Below are 15,909 nucleotides of genomic sequence, written 5' to 3' on the forward strand. Positions count from 1 at the left end.
ATTGTCATTGAGGAGTGGAACAATCTGGGCCAACAGTGCCTTGATGAACTTGTGGATAGTATGCCATGATGAATACCGGCATACAACAGGATGTGCTACTGGGTATTAGAGGTACCACAATCTGGACCCCCACCTCTGAAGGTCTTGCTGTATGGTGGTACAACATGTAATGTGTGGTTTTGATGAACAATAAAAAGGGCAGAAATGATGTTTATGTTGGTCTCTACTCCAATTTCCTGTACAGATTCTGGAACTCTCAGAACTGAGGTGATGCAAAACTTTTTAGATATGTGTATGTGTGAAAATGCTTTTATTGGTTGGTTTGATCTATGTAATATAATTCAACATTGTTATCAATACAATGCTTATTCAATTCTCATTGTGTTTAATCCATACTTTCATACTAATAGCAGTACTACCAAATGCGAAAGTAGCTGTTACGTCTTCATGACAATACCAGATGAACCGATTTTGAACTGAATTTTGATATGGAAATAGTTTGATCCCTGAGGAAAATCACAGGCTACTTTAGGAAGTTTTATCTTTTTGAGCATTGTCAACACTTTTAAATATGGTGTACAAGAGTGGGATGCATACAACACTGGATGATGGTCGGCGACTTAGTGTTTATAGATCATTCCGTGATAGTGGAAATCCAATGTTGTTGCATGCGCGATTTACGATACTGAATTCCAATATCACTTGTCAAAACTGGAGATTCTGAGGAGAGATATAGCAATAAAATCCGACGGTAAGCCCGAGAACCCTACTTAAAAACGTTAGCCTATGATAAGCCTCGCAAACAAAAAGACTGATTTTGCACATGGTTCTAAGAGAGCTCAAGCTGCGAAAGTTGCTCAAGGCCACTAAACTTCAGAGTAATCTCAGGTGTGTCAGAACTTTAGTGCAGAATGATCAGGTGGTCTTATGAGCTAGAGAGACAGAAGAACAGTGACAAGCTCATCGCATTTTAGACATTAAGCGTCATGCAGTTCTTAAGCTTCTGAGACTCTTGAAGACTCACAATTACAGCATCATTTAAGGACTGTACAAAAGTGAGATATCATCCCTTAAAAGTGGAACATGGGAGGCCTTTGACGAGGCTGCATTTTTGATCTATTAACTCACTATGTTAATCATAAATTAGCCATGTTAGGGGGATGGATCAAAACACGTAGGTACTATAAGGTACTGCAATGGAATGAAGAAAAGGTTGGTCTGTGTTGCTCTGGTGGAAAAATCTCATATCTAGTACTTGGAGAGTCACAGTTACCCCTCAAAACTTTACTTCTGTACGAATGCAATGAATCCATGCATTTATTAATATAATTACACAATATAATGCATGCTTTCAGATTTGACAAAGAGCAAAATAAACACATTCAGTGTGTACCTACACACTGGCACTGCATACATTTCTTTACTTATGTCTGTATACCACTATATACACAGACATTTATAAACTGCTAGCATCATTCATTCATTCATTCATCATCACAAAACTACTGATATAACTTCTGTGGCCAATTTCTTTCCCTATCCTTGTTCAGTCTGAACTACTTCAATGTCATCACTGCAATGAGTGTTAACCCCTATCTTCCTTCTGACACAGTATTATTTACTGGCACGCATAGTGAAGAGACAGATTTCAAGAATTTCATCAAGATCTATGTCAAATCACACTGTTTTTGCTGATTCTCTCTCCCCCCCCCCCCCCCTCCTCCTCACAGTAAGTGCCTACATACATTATTTTATTGATGCATGAACCAGGTTCAGACTTATATTAAGTTTAGCTAAGTACTTTCTATTGTACTCTGTTATTTAGTAAGAAGAAAAATTGTTTTGTATTTGATGCTAATTACTCTTTGTACAATAGATTCCAGTGAAAAAAATATGGACATATATTTAAATCCCACTCCTCCATCTACCTCCATTTCGCCACTCCATGGAAAACTGCAAAATCCTCTATATGTTTGTCTGCTGTGTTATATCTAACATCTATGTTTAGTTCTCATTAGTTACAGCTTTCAACTCTGTCTGAAGTCAGAGTGGATTGTCTTTCTTTTACAGATATTTATACCAACCAGAACTTCTTACTGTTTACATCAAAAGTGAGCAGTTTATTAGGATTACACACTTTGTAAAGTTATACAAACTTTCAATTTTAATACTACAAGCTTTGAAGAATGAAAGCAGCAATACGGAAAATATTTTTAATCTGCAATACTCTACTGACTACAGACTTCATTTGATGTTTGACTTGTAAAGTCATACTTACTAATTATTTCATGGAAACATGAATATTTTGCATCACTACTTGGAATTGTATAATTGCCATTTATTATGCGCAGTTTGGCTGAATCTTCAAATGGGTGTCTCATATAACATAAGGTGTACAAAATACATCCTAGTGCCCAGACATCTGATGCCTGTGTAATAGGATAGTTGTTCCAAGTGTCTACCATCTCTGGAGACCTGTACATGGGTGTTGTGTAACGGGCCATCTGCAGAAAGGAAATAATTTAATATTAATTAAAATTAAATAAACAATCAAAGACAAGCAGCAAACACACAAAATTTATACCCATAAATATAATAGTTCAACAATTAACTGACTGGCCAGCTCAGCAAGGAAACAAAAGCATCTAATTTTTAATGAAATGACACCTTCAAGTCATCAATGGTGGGTAAATTGCAAGGAATTTCTACAAAATCTATATTTTCTTGCCTTACAAATACAAGGGCAAGATGAAAATTTTTCAGTCTGGCAACAAAATACTGTGTATTTAACTAAAAACTATGCTTTGACATAACTCTCTTTTTTAATCAATATTCAAAATTTTCCAAATTCCAAAAAAGTGATTCAGAAAGTTCTACCAAATATTCATTCACAGCTACCATAACTTCAGTAAAATGAAATTGTTTTACTTCTTTAGGTGTGGGGAAAGGATTAATTTTCAAAGAACTCATATTTAAATCCATCAAATTTCATACTGTCAAAGCACTTTTGTTGACTTTCTCTATGGCCCTGATTTTTTCATTTGCAATCAAGGCACTCTCTCATTTTTTTCATCCAGGTGATCCTAAATTTTGGTTGTATTCACCAAAAATTTTGTTACACTTTTGCAAGGTAATAAATAAGATGCTTCCCTTTCATACCCTAGGAAACACAGACCACAGCCTACGTGGTAGGTGCAACTGAATTCCACCTACTGCTTTGATTGCCGTTCAATTTCTGGCAACAAGTAGTGGACTCATGTCTCGTCCAAGTAACAAATCATTGCATAAAATCTGTTTGATTTCGTTTTAAATGGTTAAAAACCATTGCGAAATTTGTTTTTGTATTTGTTTTTAGACATCATTCAATACATGCATCACTGACATTATAACTAATTCTTCATGTAAAATGTAAAGTCCTCTGTCTTCTGGCGTGCTTATGGTGCCAGTTGCTTCACATATGCTTAATCCAGGATGTGAACTCTCATGCCATTTTCACCAGTTATCACAGATTTGGGATTATTTTTAAGGATAATTTCCACAAGACATACAATCATTTTATTTCAGCCCCTTATTTCCTATGCATTGAGAAAGCAAAAGCATATTATGAATTGTTGTTTATTTGTCTCATAATGTACATAATCTAAATAATTTGATTCAGGTGCAGAGGACTAGTCAAATTGAAGTAAAATTTCACCATAAACAAAGAACAGCTGATGTCAACACACAGCATAAATAATAATAATAATAATAATAATAATAATACAATTTTGTTATACATACAGACAATACAATCTAACAATTACCCCTTGTTCAAATGATCATTTCATCCTCTATGAATTCTTCTATTGAATAGTAGCATTTCTCCTACAGAATCTGCCGTAGCCACGTTTTTAAAATTTCTAGCTTCATACTAATTATGTTTTTGCCCATTAACTTGTTATAAATTGTCGTCATTGAATACTGTGGAGTCTGTGCATATAATTTCAACTGGTGCGTGGGCAGAATAAAATTATTTTATTTCTTGTGTTATATGTATGGTTAAAATGATTCTCCTCAAGTATTTTTTTTTCTGCTGTGTAGGAAGATTATAATTTCATAAATGTATATTGAGGAAACAGTTAGGATTCACATGTATCAGATAATTTTTTTTAGCAGTTTCAGTATTTGAGATACACTACTTGAACTTCCACAGAAAATTATCCCATATCTAGTGACAGATTCCAAATAATTATGATAAGAAATTTTTTGTGTACTCAAGTCAGTGGAATTTGCTAGTATTTGCATTGCAAATGCAAAACTGCTTAGTTTATTTGATAGGAAGTCAATATGTGTATTCCAGCTAAGTTCTCGTCCACATTTAGACCCAGGAATTTGACTGTGTCAACTTCTTTCATAGGTTGATTTTTATGTTGTATTTCAAGTTGCACACATTTTGAATATTTTATTTTGAAATGTACCATATGGGTTTTTGCAATGTTCAGTTTCAACCCATTTAAATGGAACCAGTTTTCTAAGGTATCCCAGTGTGCTTATGATGGAGCCCAGAATTTTTTCTGCATTGTCATCCTCAATTAAAACGGAAGTATCATCTTCAAACAGAACTGATGCGGAATTTATATTTATGAGCAAGTCATTTACTTCTTACAAACCTTCAACTATTTGTTGGCAATAATAAAAAACAAACAACTTTGTGAAGGCACGGTATTACAATTAATCTGTTTGAAAGAGCCTTACAATATATTTACTTTATAAATCTATTAAATGAAAGCTACTCTGCAGATCAAACTGATACTTTATCTGCATTATTCCACAACACATATCTACATAACAGAAACTAAAAATATTTTAAATGAATTCAATGCCATTCTCTCATCATAATTTTTTTCCTCAGCTTTTTATACAGTACAGATGTCAACAACCAAGACTTTTGTGCAATATGAGAATATGATAGCAGTAAGAGTCAATTTCCCCCTCCCCCACACAGCCCTTGACTCCTAAGCAAGAACATAATACATCGGAGGCCATAAAAACAAAATTCAATTCTTCTGCAAAACCACGTTGTTGTTGTTGTGGTCTTCAGTCCTGAGACTGGTTTGATGCAGCTCTCCATGCTAATCTATCCTGTGCAAGCTTCATCATCTCCCAGTACCTACTGCAACCTACATCCTTCTGAATCTGCTTAGTGTATTCATCTCTTGGTCTCCCTCTACGATTTTTACCCTCCACGCTGCCCTCCAATACTAAATTGGTGATCCCTTGATGCCTCAGAACATGTCCTACCAACCGATCCCTTCTTCTGGTCAAGTTGTGCCACAAACTTCTCTTCTCCCCAATCCTATTCAATACTTCCTCATTAGTTATGTGATCTACCCATCTAACCTTCAGCATTCTTCTGTAGCACCACATTTCAAAAGCTTCTATTCTCTTCTTGTCCAAACTATTTATCATCCATGTTTCACTTCCATACATGGCTACACTCCATACAAATACTTTCAGAAATGACTTCCTGGCACTTAAATCTATACTCGATGTTAACAAATTTCTCTTCTTCAGAAACGTTTTCCTTGCCATTGCCAGTCTACATTTTATATCCTCTCTACTTCGACTATCATCAGTTATTTTACTCCCCAAATAGCAAAACTCCTTTACTACTTTAAGCGTCTCATTTCCTCATCTAATTCCCTCAGCATCACCCGACTTAATTCGACTACATTCCATTATCCTTGTTTTGCTTTTGTTGATGTTCATCTTATATCCTCCTTTCAAGACATTGTCCATTCCATTCAACTGCTCTTCCAAGTCCTTTGCTGTCTCTGACTGAATTACAATGTCATCGACGAACCTCAAAGTTTTTATTTCTTCTCCATGGATTTTCATGCCTACTCCGAATTTTTCTTTTGTTTCCTTTACTGCTTGCTCAATATACAGATTGAACAACATCGGGGAGAGCCTACAATCCTGTCTCACTCCCTTCCCAACCACTGTTTCCCTTTCATGCCCCTCGACTCTTGTAACTGCCACCTGGTTTCTGAACAAATTGTAAACAGCCTTTCGCTCCCTGTATTTTACCCCTGCCCCCTTTAGAATTTGAAAGAGAATATTCCAGTCAACATTGTCAAAAGCTTTCTCTAAGTCTACAAATGCTAGAAACGTAGGATTGCCTTTCCTTAATCTTTCTTCTAAGATAAGTCGTAAGGTCAGTATTGCCTCACGTGTTCCAGTGTTTCTACGGAATCCAAACTGATCTTCCCGGAGGTTGACTTCTACTAGTTTTTCCATTCGTCTGTAAAGAATTAGTGTTAGTATTTTGCAGCTGTGACTTATTAAACTGATAGTTCAGTAATTTTCACATCTGTCAACACCTGCATTCTTTGGGATTGGAATTATTATATTCCTCATGAAGTCTGAGGGTATTTCGCCTGTCTCATACATCTTGCTCACCAGATGGTAGAGTTTTGTCATGACTGGCTCTCCCAAGGCCGTCAGTAGTTCCAATGGAATGTTGTCTACTCTGGGGGCCTTGTTTCTACTCAGGTCTTTCAGTGCTCTGTCAAACTCTTCATGCAGTATCTTATCTCCCATTTCATCTTCATCTACATCCTCTTCCATTTCCATAATATTGTCCTCAAGTACATCGCCCTTGTATAGACCCTCTATATACTCCTTCCACCTTTCTGCTTTCCCTTCTTTGCTTAGAACTGGGTTTCCATCTGTGCTCTTGATATTCATACAAGTCGTTCTCTTATCTCCAAAGCTCTCTTTAATTTTCCTGTAGGCAGTATCTATCTTACCCTAGTGAGATAAGCCTCTACATCCTTACATTTGTCCTCTAGCCATCCCTGATTAGCCATTTTGCATTTCCTGTCGATCTCATTTTTGAGACGTTTGTATTCCTTTTTGCCTGCTTCATTTACTGTATTTTTATGTTTTCTCCTTTCATCAATTAAATTCAATATTTCTTCTGTTACCCAAGGATTTTTACTAGCCCTCATCTTTTTACCTACTTGATCCTCTGCTGCCTTCAAGGAAGGATGTGGAAAAGGAAGGTATGCAGCCCAGAAAGGAAGGAGGGCCACACTAGCTTGGGGTCCCGTGCTCGCTACGCACGTATCCATAAAAGAGTTGTGGACCCCCTGGGGGGGTTTTCGGCTATTGTATACATATACAATCAGCAAGTGAGTGTCAATATTTGCTGCGAAGATTGACAGTCACTTGCTAACCTCGACACACAATGTTGCTACCACTCCACCATACATCTACATCTACATTTATACTCCGCAAGCCACCCAACGGTGTGTGGCGGAGGGCACTTTACGTGCCACTGTCACTACCTCCCTTTCCTGTTCCAGTCGCATATGGTTAGCGGGAAGAACGACTGCCGGAAAGCCTCCGTGCGCGCTCGAATCTCTCTAATTTTACATTCGTGATCTCCTCGGGAGGTATAAGTAGGGGAAGCAATATAGTCGATACCTCATCCAGAAATGCACCCTCTCAAAACCTGGACAGCAAGCTGCACCGCGATGCAGAGTGCCTCTCTTGCAGTGTCTGCCACTTGAGTTTGGTTAACATCTCCATAACGCTATCACGCTTACCAAATAACCCTGTGACGAAAAGCACCGCTCTTCTTTTGATCTTCTCTATCTCCTCTGTCAACCCGACCTGGTGTGGATCCCACACTGATGAGCAATACTCAAGTATAGCTCGAACGAGTGTTGATGGACTACATTTTTTAAGGACTCTCCCAATGAATCTCAACCTGGCACCCACCTCACCAACAATTAATTTTATATGATCAACCCGGCCGGGAATCAAACCCGGGAACCTGTAATCCACAGGCAGCAATGTCAGCCACGACACCATGAGCTGCGAACTGTAATGGTGGAGAAACTGCTCTTTAATTGGGATGCACATTAAAGATCTTAGGGAAGAATCCTTAGACAAAGCCAAGTTTATTACGCTAACTAACAATTGGGTTGTTGTGTTGTCGTCTTCAGTCCAGAGACTGGTTTGCTGCAGCCCTCCACGCTACTCTATCCTGCGCAAGCTTCTTCATCTCCAAGTAACTACTGAAACCTACATCCTTCTGAGTCTGCTTAGTGTATTCATCTCTTGGTCTCCCTCTATGATTTTTACCCTCCACACTGCCATCCAATACTAAATTTGTGATCCCTTGATGTCTTAGAACATGTCCTACCAACCGGTCCCTTCTTCTAGTCAAGTTGTGCCACAAACTCCTCTTCTCCCCAACTCTATTCAGTACCTTCTCATTAGTTACATTATCTACCCATATAATCTTCAGCATTCTTCTGTAGCACCACATTTCGAAAGCTTCTATTCTCTTCTTGTCTAAACTAGTTACCATCCATGTTTCACTTCCATACATGGCTACACTCCACACAAATAATTTCAGAAATGACTTTCTGACACTAAAATCTGTACTCGATGTTAACAAATTTCTCTTCTTCAGAAATGCTTTCCTTGCCATTGCCAATCTACATTTTATATCGTTTCAACTGGCAATTATGAAATAAAACATGATTTATTTAAGTGTTCCTATCTTGTTGTAATGACAGCATTGCTAGCAGTAAGAGACTTAACAGCTACAGCTCTATTGGTGAACAGAATAATTATCCCAAGAAAGAAGGTTAGGGGAATGGGAAACTTTGATTGTCAGCTCTTAATTAGAACAGAGAGTCTTTCTCTCATGTCTGTAAAGAATGGACTGTTCGTATTTTATGACATAAATAGTTTTTTAATCTGTGTATCTCCCACATTATTGCTTAACATGTGACCTAACACACTACATGTTGATTTATTACAAATATTTCTACATTAATAGTATTTTCTTATATACTTTTTCCTCAGTTAAGTGATAGTTTTATGGGAGAGAGCACTTCTGCAAGCATCTAAAATATTTGGGAATTTAATGACTTCAATGGACCTAGTAGGTCCTAATACAATTGTGTGTTTCAAATGAAAAGGATTTATTATTTCTCTTTAAAAATATGTAATACTACAGAACCTCAAGTGGCTTCCAACTTTAGAGGAACTTTAATAAAGGGAGAAAGATACACTCTTACAGCACAGTAAATGCTGAATGTTTGAGACATGCATCATAATATTCTACTAATGGCACAATTCTGCAATACCATGAACAGCTGCATATGAATTATCTTATTTTACCCAAACATTTCTTTTGTATTTATAATAAAGTAGGTCAATGTTATTGGCAGAGCACACTGAGGAAGACTCAGCACACAAAGTAGCACCAGGACACGGTCTTTGGGTTGTAGTAATGGGAAATCCACTCCCATATTAATTATTTTTGGCCTCAAGGATGCCACAAAACTTATGAATAGAATAATGGATAAACATCAAAATTCAGATATAAGAACTAAAATACATCAGTAAAAACCTCAAATGCAGCCCAGTGTGTGAAACATGGAGGGAATTTTTATGTACAAATAAATCACTTGCTAGTACCTAGATGATTTTAAAGTCACAGCTATACAGCTGAACAATAAACATCCTTCTGACAGGACGTTTTCAGAAGCTCCAAAACCAGAAATTTCCTGAACCTATTCCAGTTTTGCACAAAGGAACACACAAAGCAGAAAACAGCACTAGCTTTCACACCACTTCTAGCTGTGCTGCTGCTACTACTACTACTAACACATTTTCAAAATAAAATTTAGAGCTGCACTTTTTCAGTTAATATCTAAAGCTGATCTTTCAAACACTATAATGTCCCTTATGCAGTTTTATTAGCACACTTGATAGGTTAGCTGATTTTACAGCACTCTTACCTCTTCCTCTAAAAGTGATCTCTGGTTAGCTGACCAGGAAGGATCTGGATGATATGATACAGTAGTTGCACTGCCAAAGTCACACAGTTTGATCATGCCATCCTCGCCAATCAGTAGGTTTTCTATCTATTTTGAGAAATATTACAAATCTTTAAGTTATCAACATCTTGAATAGACAATATTTTAAAATAAATATACCATAATTCCTTATAGATATGTAACTACTTAGTTTCGCAGGTTTCTACTTGTACTTTTTGTCTTTAGCAGATTACATTGTTTCCAGAAATTATCTAGTTATTTCAGTTAAAAATTATTTTCTCCCCATTTGCTGTTGTGTGTCAATTCCTACGTGATAGAACAGTAAAGCATAAAGTGCTTCATTTTAACCTTGTGTGCACAGATGAATCTGTGCAGTCAAACATGTAATCGGATCAAAGTACAGTATACTTTCTGAACGAGAACCCATTACCTTTATTTTAGCTTTATACTTCCCTTGAATTCAGATGTACCTGTTTGTATGAAGTGTTGCTTTCTTTTCAATCTCTTAATTTACAATACAATGTGGCCTGTTATTCCCCATGTTACCCCATTACTAACTTAATTTCAGAGGGAGAATCCAGTGCAATAGTCCAACGCTCAGTGTAACTTTTTAAATTTCACTCTCAGATGCGTCACACAGTTTTGGATTGCTTGACTAAATATTCAAGAAGTGAGTACAATGGTCTAATTGCTACTGGATATCCAGCTAGGTTTTTCCTTTGATCTTTTGAATGCTATTTTGATAGTGTTTCAGTTATCATATTAAGCTGCCATGAGTAATGATTTTCACTGTGCTCACAGTACTGAGTCATCAGGCCTCAAATACTGCCTCCATTCAGATTCAAATATACACTTACAGTGAACAACAGTTCATGTTAGTAGAATTAACATGACATATGAAACAGTGTTAATCCATTTAAGGCACCATCAAAGAGTTTTAATAAGCTGAGAAATACTGCAGAGAAAATACTATTCAACAAAAAAGTTGTTGGATACAATGGGAATCATATAGCCAACCTGTTTCACATCAAAGTTTATTCAAACCTTTACCTAGATTTTGACAAATATAAACCCATCTTCATCACAACAAGTAATACCATGTAAAAACAGAATATATTGCAACCAGTACATTGAAGTCATACTTGCAGCAAAATTAAATGTCTAAATTAAACTTAAATGTTACATATTGAGTGAAAAGAGAAACAAAGTCATAATGCTTAGTTAACAGTAAAATGATTCCTTTAAATGCTATGGCATAGACATAAGGTATACTCAACAGTAAAAATGATCCAAGTAAAATCTAAGGGAGATGTTCATTGAACATATAAACAAACAACTAACAAGACAGAAGGGACAAGCCAATAGGAAATTTATGCAGAGATGTTGCTCACATAAGAAGTGGTGACAACCACAAAGGACACCTGACTTGTTAATAAAATTACATTAAAATAACATTACAGAAACAGTAACATAATAAAAATTAGTAAAATGCCAATAAACGTATGCAAATGAAGTTTATATGTTTTTTGTAATTCTTGTTATGTTACTGTTTCTGTAATGTTATTGCAATGTAATTTTATTGACATGTCACGTGTCTTTTCTGGCTGGCACCATTCTTATGTCAGTCCCATCTAGGCATAAGTTTCCTGCTGGCTTGTCCCTTCCATCCTGTTAGTTGTCTGTCTGATGGACATCTCCTTTATATTTTACATCGATAATTTTTATTGCTGACTATGCCTTATGGATACCATAGCATTTATATGGATCATTTTACTGTTGACTAAGTGTTTCTCTTGTCACTCAATATGTAAAACTTAAGTTTATTTTAGATGTTTCATTTTTTTGCACATATGACTTCCATGTACTGATTGTAATATATCCTATTTCTAGGAGTTGTTACTTCTTCTGATGAAGACGGGTTTATAACCGTTGAAACCTAGTTGAAAGTTTGAATAAACTTTTGATGTGCAGCTTGTTGGCTGTATGATTCCCATTGCATCCATAATTCTATAGCTGCTGACTGTTGCCGTGTTCAAGATTTTAAATAAGTAGTTCTTTATAAAATAATATCACAAGTGCACAATTATTTTCTTCATTTATTAATTTTTAAAAGCTTTATGGAAGCACTCTCTTTGGCATACCTTATTAGTTATTCATGAGTTCCTTTGTACACAATGGTTGTATTTACAGCATTCTGAATTTTCCAGTGTTCTTTATAATTATGTAAGAAAGAATTTAATATTCAAGCAATACCAAATAAAGCACAGTATTTTAATGAAAGAGTGATTAATTGTCCTATCTTCAGTTCTAAACATTCCCACGAAAGGAAAAAAAAACATTGTTTAATGAAAGGGAAATGTGGAAATTATTCTGATCAGCTGTTGATCACGTTCATTAAAATACAGGCTGTTCCATTTATCTGATGACTGCATGCTTGGGGTATTGCACGCTGGCCATGGAAGCCACACCTGTTGGTCGAATAAGTCCTTCGGGGCTGTATTATGGCCCCTATTTTTTTTTTTTTAGCCTGAAGGCTGTACAGATACATGCGCCTTTTCGGCCAGTGTCATTCGAGCAAGAAACAGGCATCACAAGCGTAACAGTGAAGTTTGAGAATGCAACAATGGCAAGAGCTAATTATTCAATTTCACAAGTTTGTTACAGAGTCCACTTGTACTGGTAGGAGATTGTTTGAACAGAAGTTTCCAGGAGATCGAGTTCCAAGTCAAGATGCAGTTCACAAATTAGTGAATAAATTTCATGAAATGGGAAGTGTTCAGGACACGAAGCATAAACAATTATGTACAGTGTTGACAGAAGCTTGTCTCGATGACATTGCATACCACCTGGAAAATTCCCCTATAAAGTCTCTTAGAAGTCTTTTGCAGAAAACACACAAATATTGAGCACCCCTGTACAAAGTGGTGCTAAGGCCCTATAAAGTAACAGTAGCACAAGAACTTCAACCTGGCAATCCTGTGCAGATGGTTAAGTTTTGCAAATGGGTTTTAAAACAAGTGCATGATGGTGAAATGGATCCTTACCTCACTCTGTTTTCAGACGAGACTTGGTTCCATTTACACGGGTATGTTAATTCCCAAAACACCTGAACTCAGACCTGTTATGCTTCATGATGAACCCCTTCATGATTGTAAAAGAGTTAGTGATGACAGAATAATAGGCCCAATTTTTTTAATGACTTAGTTACAAGTGAAAGATATGTGTAAAACATTTTGTGACCTATTTTAATGAACTGAGTGGAAGAGAACGAAGCTTCGCATTTTTCCAACACTATCAGGAAGGGCTCATATGGCTAACGTTTCTTTGCATGCAATTCACAATGTGTTCGATGAAAATGTGATTAGAAGAAGTCCCGATTTAGCTCCATGAGATTTTTATTTGTGGGGTGCATTGAAGGACAAAGTGTACAAACAAATCCTCACACAATAGAGGAACTTAAGGATAATATCTCCAAATCAATTAATTCAATATCTCAGAGAGAATTACGTTGTGTGATTAATAATGTCTTGAACAGATGCAGAAATGTGTGAAAAATTATGGCATGCAGTTCCAGCATCTCCTTGTGTGACATGGGCAAGTACAAAATTTATTTTCTTATATTTTAAATGTAGTCCTGTCGTACCGCAGCAGTAGGTGGGTGACACGGCATCTGATCACAGGCAATGGAGTGCTCAATGCTCGGCATCTACTGCACTGCACTGCACAAGCATCATCAGACAAATGGAACACTCAGTATTATAGACTTCACAATAACTCTTCCTTTTTTGCTAACAAAACAGTTTATTGCTGTATTACTGCATGTACAGGTGAGGCAGGAGGGATGAAAGAACTGAAATCTACTTTTTTAAACTATGTTCATCACTTGCCTTGAGATCTCTGTGAATAATAGGGGGCTGCTGACTGTGCATGTGCTGTACAGCCTTGCACGTCTGCCAGAACACACGACAGACTATGTCTGGTGGTAGCGGTGTTGTACGCTGAGTCAGCACATCAACTAGTGTTCCACCTGCAAGCCATATCACATCAAGCAGCAGCTAAAACACTCCAGAAGCAACTAAGTCCATTACAAATCTTTGACAATTTATGTAACAATCCTCTACTACACTTTTTAAAAATTACTACCATGTAATACCATGTTGACACATGTGAAAATTACCGAACTATCAGTTTAATAAGTCACAGCTGCAAAATACTAACGCGAATTCTTTACAGACGAATGGAAAAACTGGTAGAAGCCGACCTCGGGGAAGATCAGTTTGGATTCCGTAGAAATGTTCAAACATGTGAGGCAATACTAACCCTACGACTTATCTTAGAAAATAGATTAAGGAAAGGCAAACCTACATTCCTAGCATTTGTAGACTTAGAGAAAGCTTTTGACAATGTTGATTGGAAACCTCTTTTTCAAATTCTGAAGGTGGCAGGGGTAAAATACAAGGAGCGAAAGGCAATTTACAATTTGTACAGAAACCAGATGGCAGTTAAAAGAGTAGAGGGATACGAAAGGGAAGCAGTGGCTGGGAAGGGAGTGAGACACGGTTGTAGCTTATCCCCAATGTTATGCAATCTGTATATTGAGCAAACAGTAAAGGAAACAAAAGAAAAATTTGGAGTAGGAGAAGAAATAAAAACTTTGAAGTTCGCCAATGACATTGTAATTATTCTGTCAGACAGCAAATGACAGAGGGCGACGGAGAGGGCGACGGAGAGGGCGACGGAGAGGGCGACGGAGAGGGCGACGGAGAGGGCGACGGAGAGGGCGACGGAGAGGGCGACGGAGAGGGCGACGGAGAGGGCGACGGAGAGGGCGACGGAGAGGGCGACGGAGAGGGCGACGGAGAGGGCGACGGAGAGGGCGACGGAGAGGGCGACGGAGAGGGCGACGGAGAGGGCGACGGAGAGGGCGACGGAGAGGGCGACGGAGAGGGCGACGGAGAGGGCGACGGAGAGGGCGACGGAGAGGGCGACGGAGAGGGCGACGGAGAGGGCGACGGAGAGGGCGACGGAGAGGGCGACGGAGAGGGCGACGGAGAGGGCGACGGAGAGGGCGACGGAGAGGGCGACGGAGAGGGCGACGGAGAGGGCGACGGAGAGGGCGACGGAGAGGGCGACGGAGAGGGCGACGGAGAGGGCGACGGAGAGGGCGACGGAGAGGGCGACGGAGAGGGCGACGGAGAGGGCGACGGAGAGGGCGACGGAGAGGGCGACGGAGAGGGCGACGGAGAGGGCGACGGAGAGGGCGACGGAGAGGGCGACGGAGAGGGCGACGGAGAGGGCGACGGAGAGGGCGACGGAGAGGGCGACGGAGAGGGCGACGGAGAGGGCGACGGAGAGGGCGACGGAGAGGGCGACGGAGAGGGCGACGGAGAGGGCGACGGAGAGGGCGACGGAGAGGGCGACGGAGAGGGCGACGGAGAGGGCGACGGAGAGGGCGACGGAGAGGGCGACGGAGAGGGAGAGAAGGGGGGGGGGGTGCATGTGCTCGCGGGAATATGTGTGAGTGCTTCTCTTTTCTGATGATGGCTTTGGCTGAAAGCTTAATGTGTTACCATCTTTTTATGTTGCGTGTCTGCAAATCAAAGTTCATCTTCACATTCAGTACCAATCCATCCCTTCCTTTTATAAATGTTGATATCCCAACATGGACTTTCCACTGTTTGATTTTTTCTTCTAATCAGACGTTTTAAATGTTTTTTTTTATGAGAGTTTGATTCTTTAAGGAATCAGAGTGGGGGAGGGGTTTACTGGTATTCACCTAATTGAGATATTATGTCACTATGACATTAAGGTATCTAAATAATGTTCTGTCACGTAAGTGTATAAGGTAGTTCTCGAACCAGATGTATATAATAATAAAACATATTTAAAAAATATGTATCATTTCCACTAAATTACAATACGTTAAAGTTTCTAATGCCAAAGATAGTGTGGCTAACATCCACACTGGTAACAACAATGGCAGACTACTAAGACACAGTAGTTATGATTACAAGGAGCTGCACTCAAATCCAAGTATACCATCCAACTTTTGCTTTCCTGTAGT

General features: G+C 38.5%; 1 protein-coding gene across 3 annotated transcripts in view; it reads right to left on the minus strand.

The window, feature by feature from the left end:
• The window catches only part of LOC124606438 (cyclin-G-associated kinase), a 246,517-nt gene that overhangs the window by 213,894 nt on the left and 16,714 nt on the right, over window positions 1–15,909 (minus strand). For all 3 annotated transcript variants that reach the window (XR_006978701.1, XM_047138423.1, XM_047138431.1), the window contains exons 5-7: window positions 13,733–13,872; window positions 9,807–9,932; window positions 2,279–2,504 (exon numbers count right to left, since the gene is read on the minus strand). Coding sequence is in view for 2 of the 3 variants with exons in the window: in XM_047138423.1 (XP_046994379.1) it covers window positions 2,279–2,504; window positions 9,807–9,932; window positions 13,733–13,872 (492 nt within the window). In the remaining variant the exon portion in view is untranslated. The remainder of the gene's footprint in view (window positions 1–2,278; window positions 2,505–9,806; window positions 9,933–13,732; window positions 13,873–15,909) is intronic.

This window comes from Schistocerca americana, chromosome 1, assembly GCF_021461395.2.
Source record: "Schistocerca americana isolate TAMUIC-IGC-003095 chromosome 1, iqSchAmer2.1, whole genome shotgun sequence".
NCBI classification, from domain to species: Eukaryota; Metazoa; Arthropoda; class Insecta; order Orthoptera; family Acrididae; genus Schistocerca; species Schistocerca americana.